Source organism: Pteronotus mesoamericanus, unplaced genomic scaffold (assembly GCF_021234165.1).
Source record: "Pteronotus mesoamericanus isolate MK-2021 breed Mesoamerican mustached bat unplaced genomic scaffold, CSHL_Meso_final scaffold_232, whole genome shotgun sequence".
NCBI classification, from domain to species: Eukaryota; Metazoa; Chordata; class Mammalia; order Chiroptera; family Mormoopidae; genus Pteronotus; species Pteronotus mesoamericanus.
The window spans coordinates 5,056,376-5,071,175 of record NW_026555311.1 but is presented as its reverse complement, the minus strand read 5'-3'; the positions used below and the strand labels follow the sequence as shown (position 1 = coordinate 5,071,175).

The following is a 14,800-nucleotide window of genomic DNA, read 5'->3' as shown; positions in this document are numbered from 1 at the left end:
AGAAAGTGCACTCCAATAAGCCACTGCAGAAGGGCTCCTAAGCATTTTGTATAATCAGGAGGAGAGAATGATCCTGCCTCATGCTTCTGGGCAGGCCTGCCTATCTACATTACCTACAAGAACACGAGGGTAAACCCTCCCCAGATGTTTGCTGAATGAATTCAAGATAGTTATATTTCCTAATTTGCAGAAGGGAAACAAGGCTAGCAAGCAGCACACAAGAACGTGGTGGTAGGCCCTTCCCAGAGGTTTGTTGACTATGTTAAAGATAGTTACACTCTTTAGTTTCAGTAAGAAAGTGGGGAACAGGCAGCACCTAGTGGGAAGGGAGGCCACTCTCCCCTCTCTGCCTGTGGTCTTATCTGCTCCAGAGGCTGCCCAGAAGCCCAGGTTACCTCACACGTCAGTGACGGCGTTTGGCTTTAGAGGATAAATTTTAGCATTTGATTCCACCCAGTGTTCATCTTACTGCCTCTGCCCCTAGCTCAGCCACCATCATCTCTTGCCTGCCTCGTCCTCTCCACACTAAAGCCACAGCAAACTTTCTAACACGAGATTATGACTGTCCCACACTCCCTTAGGTCTCCCGAACATGGCACCTGCTGATGCCTCTGCTTAGGGTGTTCTTTCCCTGTCTATTCACCTTCCCTCTCCCTCCCCTCCCTGGTTCTCCTGCTCAACTAAGAAGCTCGATAAGAACAGAGATAGGCTATTGTGTCTCCCGTGCCTCAGCCAATCCCTGACAAGTACAGTATGCTTGCTCAGTAAATATTTGTCTGATAATAAAGGGTTGTTTTACAAATAAATGGAAACATTAGGAAACAAGAATTTTCTTCTCTGCCAAATTCAGAGAGCTATTTTTTTTAATGTAGAGTTTAGCAAATAATAGTTTGATGCTCTCATTTTTATAAGTGTCCTGTGGAAGAAAGTTAAAGTCAACATAGATCTCCCTTCCTGTCCTTGTGCTGGCTGTCTCTGTGGCCCTTTGAGGTGAACTCTCTCTCGTCTCGGGATATGTGACCGCGAGGCTGACACCTTCACCCCGCTGGCTGCTGTTGGTTCCAGAGGAGATGGATGGTTCTCAGGAGAAAGGGGTGGTGGCATTTACACTACTGGCTTTGTCCCTGCCAGGCCACTGACACAATCTCCTTTTACCTTACCCTTTTGCAGTGCATTTTAATCACCTGGGGTACACACTGGCACTTGGTAAATATGGGCAGTCGGTCCTGAATTGGGTGTGAGTGTGTGTGTGCGCACACAACATGCAAGGGGGGTAGTTCAGAATACCTGTCTTTGCATTCAGTAAGAAACAGGGAAAAGGAGTATTTTTGTCTAAAATGTAAATTAATGTAACAAGCCCCTTTATATGACATACATTTTAGGAAATCTGTCATTGAAGGCAGTAATTTAAATGGAAAACATCGTGAAATAATCATTAAGGAGGACATCTCTCAGCCACGAGGAATCGCTGTTCATCCGATGGCCAAGTAGGTATTTGTGAAATTCAGGCGCCTTTCTGCTGTGGCCACATTTGAAATGTTAATGTTCAAAATCTGTACTAAGATCTCAGGTGACTAGTGGAATCAGAAATGAAGAAAATCCACTAGATTTGTCCACATTTTCAGAAATGATGTGGCTACCATAATATCTTCATTTTTAAATGTCTTTTCATTTTCTATTTTTATATGAAAATGTTATTGTTTAAATGCCCTTTCATTTTAATCAAATTCAATTTCTTTCTGAAAAGAAATAAACTGTAATTCATTAATCAATTAAACATAAGCCCAATAAACTGGTTTCCTTAAAAAGCTACATTATTGCTTTCCTGAGCAGAAGATAACTTTTATATTGTAAGACTTATTAATTCTATTTAGAAAAATTATGAGTTCAAAAGATAGGTCAGTTTTAGATTTAGACAGGAGGAAATAAAAATCATAAAAGATTGGAAGATTCTATGTTCTAATATGAATTAATGACAAATGTTGGCTTAGGTTCAGAGAATTAAGGAGAATCGCCAATTTCTTCCTACATTTTAAAAAACAAGGATAAAAACTAACTCTATTTTATTTATGGTCGTCTACAAGAAATAATATATTGGTAATGACATGGAGCCAGCCCATTACTAAAAAAGTGAGAATAAAACAATCCCTAAGCAGAGCAGAGAAAAGATACCGACCTCAAAAAATGTTTCTCAGCAAGTTATAGAATGTGATATGCAGAACTTAAAATTAACCAAGTTAACTGAGTACATTGTATGAAACTCGATGATAGATAACTGCTTTTCCCTCTATGTTGTAATTTTGCATATACAGTGAGTTTTACATATGAATAGCAGAGAGACAAGCTAGCAAAATTTCATTGCCTTTTGCAGCATTTAACACTAATTTAAGAATATTCATTTGAACACACTTTCAATTAGTAATATTCCGCAATTTTTTAAATTAAGAATTCCTTTTTTCATCTAATGAGCTGAACCTTAATTCCTCATTTCCTGTCCAAGATGGTCTACCTAGAAAAGATAAGTTTTTGCTTTTGAAAAATTATTTGTTCAACATAAAGTGCTATACTTCTTTCTTCTATATTGCTTAGTTTATCCTAAAGTGATTTACATCGATGTTCCCAGTGATGAAAGAATTAGAGAACTGTTGTGCAAATTTTATTTGCTGTATGCTTTCTTGATTAAAGGAAATTATTCTGGACTGATATGGGGATTAATCCACGAATTGAAAGTTCTTCCCTTGAAGGCCTTGGCCGACGGGTTATTGCTGGCTCTGAGCTGGTCTGGCCCAGTGGAATAACGATTGATTTCTTAACTGACAAGTTGTATTGGTGCGATGCCAAGCAGTCTGTGATTGAAATGGCCAATCTGGATGGTTCAAAACGCCAAAGACTTGCCCAGAACGATGTAGGTGAGGCTTTTGGATGGGTGATTTCTTTATCTTGACTGAGAGTTGATAAATGTTAAATATAAAATGTGCTTATACACACATGCACACGTGCATGCACACACACACACCCCCCCCTTAACCATATGGTGAGAAAGGAATAGGTACAAACAGACGAGTAAACGTCTCCAGAGATTTAGGAGCTCTGAGGAGAACCTGTGTATTGGGTAAAAAATAATGATGTATAATCATTTCTCTTGGCCAAGATTTCCAAAAATCAGAATGAAAATATTAAAACTTTAAAAAGTTCTTTAAGAATGAGAACTTGGTTCAGCTGTTAGCATTAGAAAATGTCATTTTGACAAGAGTGAGCATATCACCTTCAGAGATTCATATCTATTGATACCATGTGCAAATATTAATATAGTTTTCCTCCTTATGTATTTTCAGATTTTAGATGGGTTTTTATGTCTGTATTTTCTTAAATACCTTTAAAACACTGTGGTTATGATAACTGTTAAAAAAATACAAATGGCTCTGAAATTCATGGAGAGGGTCATTTTGATGCAGGAAGTCTGCAAAGACATTTGAACTGGGCCATGTGGTAAATAAATGGTGATAAAACATTATCCTTTGAAATAAGGCTGCAAAAATTGGTATTTGTATTTTAGTATTGCCAAGATATGTTGATGAACTTAATTCTAAATGTACTAGAGAGCCATCGCATGTATATAAGATTGGTATTTCAGGATAACCACTTAGGTTATCAACTGTATGAGGGTCGGGTTGGAAATTTGAAGAGAAGGAAATTAGTTAGGAAACTACAAAGGTAGTCCAGAGAACAGCTAATGAAGGCCTGAGCTAGAATATTGCCATTTAACAGTAAAACAGAGGACTAGTTTTTAAAAATCACTGTGAATAAAAAAAAATTTAGAGCATTTACTAACTGATTGGATATAGAAATGAGCACCAAGGAAATGTTAAAGATGCTTCAGAGGTTTATAAACTGTTTGGTTGGGAAGATGAAACACACGGTTTCTATTTTGAGGAAGAAGCTAACAAATTAATAATCTGTATAAGATATTTATTTTGCCCATTCTCTGATTGTAGAGATAATGAATTTCTAGATTTGTATTATATATTAAGTAGATCAAGATAAGCATAACTGAAAATTCTACATACTTCTAAGTTTTTTAAAATATTAAAGAGATACTTCACAATAAGCCATAATCTTGTGTACAATTCTAGACTTCATTCATCCATGCACATAACAGATATTTATTGAATCATTGTACAAAGAAGATATACAGTGGAGAAGCACACAAATATTTTTCTGTGAAGTCATGGGTCTATTTGAAAATTTCATCTTCTAGTAAATGTGAAATTATAGCTTTGATATATGAGGGTACTAAGGGATTTGAAAATTTCTAACCTGAATGTAAAGACATAATATCCTAAACCAAAAATCATAGCAGATATTTTTTTAAAATAATTTGTATTATTACTCAAATCTGTAACTAATACAACTTTCTATTAAAGGCCATAATCAAATAATTGAGAATTTTTAAAAAATGTCTAAATAACTATTCCCATCACTATAGTGCCATCTATAGGTATTTAAGTGGTGGCTTCTCAACTGCCAGTTTAGGATTCTTAATGTAAAGATTGAAGGAATTTATTCTTCATTTTAAATGCAATTGTGGCTCTTCCATAACCAAAAAATAAGAAGTATTATGCCTAGTGTGCGGTATTTATTGAAAAACTGTAGCTCATTCTGCCACATACTACAACATGGATGAACCCAGAAGACATTATGCTAAGTGAAATAAGCCAGTCACAAAAGATAAATATTGTATGATTCCACTCATTGAGGTATCTAGAATAGTCAAATTGATAGAAACAGAAGGTAGAATGGTCTTTGTTAGGGACTAGGGAGAGAGAAAAATGAGAAGCTGTTTTTTCATAAGATAGAGTTTTACTTTTACAAGATAAGTGTCTGGAATTCGGTTGCCCAACAATGTGAATGTACTTAACACTACTAAACTATACATGGACTAAGAAGTTAAATATTGTGTCATTTTTTTAATCCAAATAAAAAAAACCAACAGCTATATGAAAGAATTCCCTTGCTGCATTTATGGTTTTAATTTAGGACAGTGGGCTGGAGACTGAAATAAATCTTAACGGCCCTGGTCAGTAATGGTGGGTGGAGACTCACTGTCACAAGGAGAAGGCACTTGCATTTGTTGCCAGAAGAGGGAGACATTCAATTTAATCCACCAAATCCATTGCTCATTGACAAAGACTGGCCTGGGGAGTGTGACTGAACGTGATCAAAGCTTCCAAACTTGGGCTTCTTTAGCTTTAGTCTTTAATTACTCGTCATGGTCTATTACAACATTTCCATGGTCTATTACAGCATTTACTAAATACTGGAAAATCTTAGAGCAATTTCTGCAACAAGGAGAGGTGGGTTTACTTGAGGTGTGGTCAGGAGGGCCAGCCTGGGGGTTGATAGACATGAAAATGGCAGCAGCAGATACTAAATGACTTTCAAAAAACTTGGCTAAAAATGGAAGGAAAGAGACAAATAGAAGCAAGGGGGTGGGGTCAAGGGGATGAGGAAATTAAGATGGAAGAGACCTGAAGATATTTATTCATTAGTTACAGGGAAGAAGCTATAGGATGAAAATAATGAAGATGTAAACAGAAGGGTTAATTGACTGAACAATGGCCTAGAGAAGGCAGGACAGAGGACACCAGGAGCACTGGTCCACGGATTAATATTAGATAAGAGGCAAGATAGGAGAAGAGGTGGGCTTCCAATGCAAGGAAATGTGTTGATGGAGCTAGGAATTTGAAGGGACTGTTATTCAGTCACCTTAAATTTTTAAATATCCTTACAGCAACCTGTGAATTAGTGTGCTACTTATTCCTGCCATTCAAAAGACAAGAAACTGAAGGCAAAGAGGGGTAAGATTATTTGCTCAAGTTTAGTCTATAAATAGTAACAGAATTACTGAACATAGACGTTCCTGCCTGGCCTCGTTTATCTTGGTGCTATTACGGGGTGGGGCAAAAGTAGATATACAGTTCATAAGGAAAATAATACAATAATTAATAAACAATAATACAAGAATACACTCTGTAATTTGCGTGCTCACAGCTATAAATCTACTTTTGCCCAACCCTGTATGTCAATGAGGCCATGTTCTCCAGTTCTCCAAATGGTGGGTGACAATGGGCTTCGCTAGGACTTCATACCACCAGGCTTCCATTCTAAGATGAGGTTGCCCCAACAGGTGGTGGATCGTACCTTGCTTAGCAGTTATATCAAAGACATTTTTAAGTGTAGGGATTGCATGTATGTTTCAAGCCTTGTCCTTTTAAAAATATTCATGGCACAGACAAGATATATGTAATGGATTGCAACTGCTTCCAGGTCACCCATTTGCTGTGGCTGTGTTTGAGGATCACGTGTGGTTCTCTGACTGGACTGTGCCATCGGTAATAAGGGTGAACAAGAGGACTGGCAAAAATAGGGTACGTCTCCGAGGCAGCATGCTGAAGCCCTCATCACTGGTTGTAGTTCATCCATTGGCAAAACCAGGTACACTGGACATGTTCCAGTCTTTCTTTGACTGGAATCTACAACAATTTTAATTGTTTGATAACAAGGGAGGAAGGGGGATATTGCAGTTCTCACTAATCTAGGTAGATGTTAAGATTTCCTGAGATTTGTATTTTATTTAAATTAAAACTGTCTGGTACTGAATTTGGGATTTAGCCTTCCAATCTCATTTTTTCTTCCCCTGGACAGCTGTTACTCATGTGGTCCTTTTAAAAGACTCTAGAGTTAAAAGAAATAAGAGTAGGGGAGGGGGAGGGACAATTTAGACACCTGCAGTGGAAGCTTCTATCTGCCTTTCTTCACTCCCTGAGAGTTCCAGGGAGTGAGCAAATAGAAGAGGCATCTAGTAACCTACAGTAACTCTTCTTTCCTTGTTGTCCTTTGTCAGTTTGACTAGTTCATGAGTTAGGCAATAGGAATCTCATTTGCCTAAAGAGCTCCTTAGACAAATGTACTGATTATAGTTAAGTAACTCATAGGGTAATAACATTCTGAGCTAATCTTAGTGGCTCCTTATAGGAATTCTTCTGAGATAGCTCCTGATATGGGCTCCACTTAGATACATCGAGTTTCTTTCCCCAAAAGCTGTATACTGTGATTTGTATCAAGGGCACCCTTTGGATCTCCAAGCCCATCTGTGAATACATCTCTTTTCCTCTACTAGGAGCAAATCCCTGCTTATATAAAAATGGAGGCTGTGAACACATTTGCAAAGTGAAGTTTGGAACTGCTCAGTGTTCATGTCGTGAAGGTTTTGTGGAAGCCTCAGATGGGAAAATGTGTCTGGCTCTAAATGTCCATCAGATATCGACAGGTAATATAAATTATGTGGCTATATTATCTTACTTTGGCTCAGGAATAGTTCTATTCTACATTGAACCTTATGTGTTTGCTGATCTTTAATATTTTTTATAATTAAAAGCTCCTCTGATTTTAAGGATACAAAATGTTCTTTTCTTCTTATGAGTATGGGCTTTGTTTTTTAAAAAATTTTACCAAAATTTTCTAATTGTATTTTTTTCCATTACCATTTATCCTGTTATGCCTCCCTTTCCTTGTAATCACCTCATTGTTGTCCATGTCCATGAGTCTTTTTTTCCTTTTTGCTCAATCCCTCTACCCCCTAATTTCCCCACATAGCTGTCATCCTGCTCTCCATCTATGAGTCTGTCTCTGTTTTGCTTGCTAGTTCACTTTGTCCATCAGATTCCACAATCAGTAAAATCATATGGTATTTGTCTCTCTCTGACTGGCTTATTTCACTTAGCATAATGGTCTCCAGGTCCATCCATAGTGTTGCAAAGGGTGAAATTTTCTTCTTTTTTTTTTTTACAGTTGAGCAGTATTCCATTGTGTAAATGTCCCATAGTTGTCTTACCCACTCATCTAATGATGGACACTTGGGCTGCTTCCATATCTTGGCAATTGTAAATGACACTGCAGTGAATGTAAGGGTGCTTATGTGCTTATGTTCTTTTGAATTAGTGTTTTGAGTTTCTTCGGATATATTCCCAGAAGCGGGATCACAGGATCAGAAGGCAGATCCATTTTTAATTTTTTGAGGTATCTCCATACTGCTCCCTACAGTGGCTGCCCCAGTCTGCATTCCCACCAACAGTGCAAAAGCTTCCCCTTTCCCCACATCCTCACCAGAACTTGTTTGTTGCTTTATTAATGATAGCCGTTCTGACAGGTGTGAGGTGATATCACATTGTAGTTAAAATTTGCATTTCTCTGATGATTAGTTACTTTGAGCATCTTTTCATATGTCTATTGGCTATCTATCTGTCCTCTTTGGAGAAGTGTCTGTTCAGGTCATGGACTGGAACTGGATATTTTGGGTTTTCAGAACTTTCTATTAATTGTTGCCTTAGGACAACAGTTCTTAATCTTTTTGGTTTCAGGTACCCCTTACACTCTTAAAAATGATTAAGAATCCCAAAGATTCTTTTCCATTTTATTTTTTCCAAATGTATTTTTTCCATTACCATTTACCCTGTTATGCCTCCCTTTCCTTGTAATCACCTCATTGTTGTCCATGTCCATGAGTCTTTTTTTCCTTTTTGCTCAATCCCTCTACCCCCTAATTTCCCCACATAGCTGTCATCCTGCTCTCTATCTATGAGTCTGTCTCTGTTTTGCTTGCTAGTTCACTTTGTCCATCAGATTCGTCATATCAGTAAAATCATATGGTATTTGTCTCTCTCTGACTGGCTGTTTTTCTAAGCTACATCTATCAATATTTATATTAGAAATTAAAACAAAAATTCTAAACATATCTCTATTAAAATTATACAAATATCCCATTACATATGAATATAACATTTTTATAGAAATAAATGACATAATTATATTTTCCAAAACAAAAAATATGTAGTAAGAAGAATGGCATTGGTTTACCTTTATATCTAATGTCTGGCTTAATAGAGGACAACTGGATTCTCACACCTGCTTGTGGGTTAAATCTCTTGCTGTGTTGTTTTGGTTGAAGCCTATTAAGAAAATTTGGCCTCACAGAGACATAGAGTTGGAAAAGGGAGGGAGGAATATTTAATAGCTTTTCAGATGCCTTCTTTTGTATTTTTTATTTGATACTATATCAGAATTATACATTTGGTAGTTTCTTAGAGCTTAGTTGCAATTTGGCATCTGAAACCATATCAATGATCTTTTTTTGTCCTCTGATACATTAAAATCCAATGGTCTATTTTGTACTTTGAGTGGGTTTTGTACCTTGCATCATTTCGTAGCATCATGTTTTGCTCATTTGAAAATGTGGTTGAGTCATGCAGATCTTCTAACTGTCACATTAATATACAAAAATCACATTTATTAATTATCATCAAACTCATATGAAAAGTTTTGAGTATTGAGATTTTGTCAAACTCATGGTAGTTGAGAAAATTTTCTATAATAGAATTCTACTCTTCACTTGAAAGCTCAAATTTTATTATGGCAACAAGTACTGAGTTGTTTTCCTTGAAGTGACAGGCTTACTTCGTTACTTTTTTTCAAAAAAATGCTTGCCAAATCCCCAAGTGTTAATAACATAGTTTATCAGTCATCCCTTCAAGTAAAAATCATATTCAATGAAAATAAAGACTAGTTTTAACTTGCAGCTCAAAGAACATGCAAGTGATTTTCCTTCAGACAACCATCATAATTCAGTATCTTCACAGATAATAGTGTTTTATGTGTATTTTCCACTTTATTATATAGAATGTTAAAGAGCCAAGTATTTCATGGGCAAGATTTTTAAAAATTAATAATTTTTATTTTCTTTTAATCCTTACCTGTAGATAACTATTTAGAAAGAGAAAGAGAGGGAGGAGCATCTATTGGTTGCATTCTAAACTGGGGATCAAACCCACAGCCTGGTTCTGTGCTCTGGCCAGGAATCAAGCCCGAGACCTCTTGGTCTATGGGACAACACTCCACCCAACTGAGCCACCCCAGCCAGGCAAATAATTTTTGCTCTTCATCATGGATCTTCTTAAGTGAAAGAGGAGTGTGTGTGTGTGTGTGTGTGTGTGTGTGTGTGTGTGTAAGAGAGAGAGAGAGATAGTACGTGGCAGTGAAGAACATGACAGCTAGTACAGCGTGGTTTCCATGGCCTTGATTCATGCTAAGGCACTGCAGTTCCACCCATCATTGCTTTTGCCCATCAGTATCAAACCAGACAGTGAAAAAAAGCAAATAACATCTAAGTTATCTGCCTTTTATAAAAATAGTTTGACCTTATGAACTCCATGCAGTGGGACCCCAAGGATCCATGCACCATACTTAGAGAACACACTTGGTGTTTTAGGGGATCAATTTCTCCCATATATGAGACATTTCATAGGTCCCATGCTTATGTTAACTTACAGCTTGTTTATGCACCTCCACATGTCTACATACAAGTAAAATCAGCCTAAAATAAGTGTTGAAAACAGTCTAAAGGAAGAATGTGTATGGAAAGCATCTCACTAATTCCCTTGTAGTGGCAGTCTGTGATTATAAGCTGATTATATTCATAAGGATTCTGAAGTTTTACTCTTATTATTTTTTACCAGTACCTAAAAATGTCCTGCCTTTCTTCCCTGATGCCCACCCCTTCCCTTAACCATCTAGTTGCATGGAATAAAGCTGGGATGGTGTGGTATAGCCAGTGAGGTTTTCTAAGTCACCAAGACCCTGATAGTTTCCTTGAATGCTGTTACTGTAAGAATGAATCTGAATTCTCACCAAGGAGCCATAAATATAAATTAAATAAAATTTTTCTTGAATCATGAAAGTTAAATTAATTATATTTGTTGACCTTCCATAGGTAGTGAAGCAGATCTAAGTCATCAAGAAGTGTCATCGGACGTCTTATCCAGGAGTCAAGGGTCTGAAGATAACATTACAGAATCTCAACATTTGCTAGTGGCTGAAATCATGGTGTCAGGTATGAATAATGAGTCTCCAGTACAGCTTTGGTTCCAACATTTTCCATCCTACCAATCAGAAATCCTGAATTGTCTCTCTAATTTAATGTTGGCTAAATCGACACAAAGCTAGTGAAGCCAGACTTTGGATTCCAGCTTTGGTCCTTCTCGTCTGAACTGTGGGCCTGAGGGAGATGACTCTGTATTAGACTGGATATGAATTTGACTCACTGAGACTCTTTGGACTTGAACCTCCTTGGAAGAACTCTAACTTGGAAACAAAGGTGAAAAAATGAGACAGAACTGACTTGAGTATATCCTTTCAGACCTAGTATTTTTGGTATTTGGCTCATCTAGCTGTACTTCCATTAGTGTAAAAGTAGATAATAATTGATAAGAAAATATATCTTGTTTGCTTCAGCTGCTCCAGAAAATTCACAAACAGAAAACACTAGATTTTTTTTTTCTATATGGCACATTTATCACCAAAATGCTAAGTTATTTGTTGAGTATGTAACAAATTTAGGGAACCTAATTCTTTTATATTCTATATTCACTCAGGAGGCCAGTGGGTTTCAAATTGGATTTAGCTCAGCCTGAGGTCTTCTGCAAACCCCACTCCTTCTCACTCTAGGTCTCTGACCTTCAATCAGTGCAGCTGAATACGATTCTAACAAAGTATCCATGACTAATTATAAGTTTGGAAACTCCACAGTAGGACATTACATACACTTAACCAAGTGCTCATCCAGCTTTTGTGATCTGCAGACTATTTTGTTAATGTACACATCCCTGAGACCTCATACTCCTCTGTATAAGAACTTATCAGTGTAATTTTTGATAAAAATACAGAGGTGGATATTTTTAGTAATGATAACTTGTGTGCAGCATTAGAGTTCACCAGGTACTTTATCTTCTAATTGATCCTCATCGTAATACATTATCTTTTAAAATTAGGACCAAATAATTAATTCATGTCAAGAAAAGTAGTACTGAAAAACATTGTCATGTTAGGGATATTATTCATTTAATAGCTATTTATTTGCCAAACACTATGCTGAGTGCTGTGGATGCCATGGTGAGATAAATATAGCCCCAGTCTCCAAGGCCACAGTCTGATGTGGAGACAAACAATATGATGAAATAAAACAATATAAATATTCACATTACAGAGAAACTTTCAGTCACTAGGGATCCTTAGAAATTAATAAAGCACATTTTGAAAAACTAATGTTTGGGAGACACAAAGCCCAAGTTGAATGACAGTAAATTAGGCAAATGGGTGAGATGGGGGAGTAATGAAATGGCCAAAGAGTTGGAATATATCTATCTGTCTATATCTCTATCTCTATATCTCTGTATCTATCTATATCTATCTATCTATATCTCTATCTCTATATCTCTGTATCTATCTATATCTACCTATCTATATCTATATAGATATAGATAGATAGATCATAAGCTGTGTTTGGCTTTATACCTGGAGACTATACTATGCCTTATGAGGAGTAGATGGAATTGATTGTCTTGGTAAAAACTACCTCATCTTTTCATACCTGGATTATGTTCTACTTGTATTCGGTTTTAAAGTTGTAGTTCTACCTGTGTTAGGGTAAGGGGTCTTATTTATGAGTGAGATCTCATTCCAACAAAGTCTCTATGCTAAAAAGAATTTGAAAACTCTATACTGGGTTTTAGGTCAATATATTCGTATTCCCCAAAGACACACAGACTGATACGTAACGAGTAAATCTGTGTACAATATGACAAAGAGATTCAATCATAAAAAGTTTCAGAGGGCTGTAGGGGCAGCAACAAGGAAACAGTGGAGACTGCCTCTGCTTCTGCCTGGGGCAGACTTCCAGTCAAGATGGAGGCATAGCTAGACATGCTTCACCTCCTCACACAGCCACAGGAAGAGTTGCAGTGAAATGTCAAAACAAATAATACCCAGAACTGTCAGAAAATCAAACTGTATGGAAGTCTGACAACCAAAGATTTAGAGAAGCTACCTTTATCCAGATGAGTTGGAGGGGTGGAGTTGCAGACAGGTGGAGAGATGAGGAGATGAAGCATGGCACAGAGAGGCAGCAATGGCAGTGGAATGGACGGTCCTGCATTCATGTGTTGTGGATAAAAATTAAGAGGGATACCTTGGGAGCAAGCAGTCCCCACCCCAGGCCAGACAGTACAGCACAGGGTTCCAGCACCAGGAAGATAAATCCCAATAACTTCTGGTTATAGAAACCATGCGAGTTAGGGCGGCAGAATGAACTGTCAGATTTTCAGGAGAGTCTGTTTAAAGGGCCCACGTGGACTTAGAACGTAGGCACATCTACCCACTCTGGGATTCACCACCAGGGCAACAGCTGGAAGAGCTCCAGTCACATATAGGAAGTAGGTGAAGTGACTGGAAATGGGGCACATACCAGGCAAACCTGCAGAAGCAAGGCAGAAGCACTATCCCTGCTCAGAACCCTCCCTGCACACAGAGCAACAAAACAGTGAAGCGGGTTACCCTGCCCTAACAAATACCTAAGGCTCCACCCCATATAACTTAGCAAGTGCGCTAAGACTTGCTAAGGGAATCAAAGCAGCTCTATCTAATACACAGAAACAAACACAGGGAGGCAGCCAAATTGAGGAGACAAAGAAATATGGCCCAAATGAAAGAACAGAAAAAAAAAACCCAAAATGGAAATAGCCAACCTATCATATGCAGAGTTCAAAACACCGATGATCAGGATGCTTGAAGGACTCATTGAGTATGGCAACATCATAAAGGAAGAAATGAAGATTACACTAAATGAAATAAAGAAAATTCCACAGGGAACCAACAGTGATGGGAAGGAAGCCAGAATTCAAACCAACGACTTAGAACATAAGGAAGAAATAAGCATTCAACCAGAACAGAAAAAAGAAACAAGAATTTTTAAAAAAAGAGGATAGTATAAGAAACCTCTGAAACATCTCCAAACGTGCCAACATACAAATCAGAGGGATGCCAGAAGGAGAAGAGGAAGAGTAAGAAATTGAAAACTCATTTGAAAAAAATAATGAAAGGTAACTTCTCTAATTTGGTGAAGAAATAGACATACAAGTCCAAGAAGTGCAGAGAGTCCCAAACAAGATGGACCCAAAGAGGTCCACACTAAAACACATCATAATTAAAATGCCAAAGCTTAAAAATAAAAGATAATCTCAAAAGCAGCAAGAGAAAAGGAGACAGTTACCTACAAAGGAGGTCCCATAAGACTATCAGCTGATTTCTCAAAAGAAACTTTGCAGGCAAGAAGGGACTGGCAAGAAGTATTCAAAGTCATAAAAAGCAAGGACCTAAACCTAGATTACTCTATCCAACAAAGCTGTCATTTAGAATAGAAGGGCAGATAAAGTGTTTCCCAGACAAGGTGAAGCTAAAGGAGATCATCATCACCAGCCATTATTACATGAAATGTTAAAGGGACTTATTTAAGAAAATGAAGATCAAAACTATGAACATTAAAATGACAACAAATTCACAACTATCAACAACTGAATCTAAAAAAAAAAACCCCAAAAAACTAAGCAAACAACCAGAACAGGAACAGAATCATAGATATGGAGATCATTTTGAGAGTTATCAGTTGGGAGGGGGAAGGAGGATAAGAGGGGGAAAGGTGCATGGATTAAGAAGCATAATTGGTAGATACAAAATTGACAGGGGGATGTTGAAAATAATATAGGAAAAGGAGAAGCCAAAAAACTTACATGCATGACCCCTGGACATGAACTAAGTGGGGAGAATGCTGGAGGGAAGAGTGGTACTGGGTGGAGGGGAGCAAAGGGGGAAAATTTGGGACAATTATAATAACATAATCAATAAAATATAGTTT

The 14,800-nt window shown here is 37.4% G+C and overlaps 1 protein-coding gene across 2 annotated transcripts in view; it reads left to right on the top strand.

The window, feature by feature from the left end:
- EGF (epidermal growth factor) overlaps positions 1-14,800 on the top strand; it is a 94,522-nt gene that overhangs the window by 56,176 nt on the left and 23,546 nt on the right. For both annotated transcript variants that reach the window (XM_054591622.1, XM_054591621.1), the window contains 5 exons: positions 1,383-1,487; positions 2,686-2,909; positions 6,328-6,495; positions 7,181-7,330; positions 10,826-10,945. In XM_054591622.1, the coding sequence (XP_054447597.1) occupies positions 1,383-1,487; positions 2,686-2,909; positions 6,328-6,495; positions 7,181-7,330; positions 10,826-10,945 (767 nt within the window). The remainder of the gene's footprint in view (positions 1-1,382; positions 1,488-2,685; positions 2,910-6,327; positions 6,496-7,180; positions 7,331-10,825; positions 10,946-14,800) is intronic.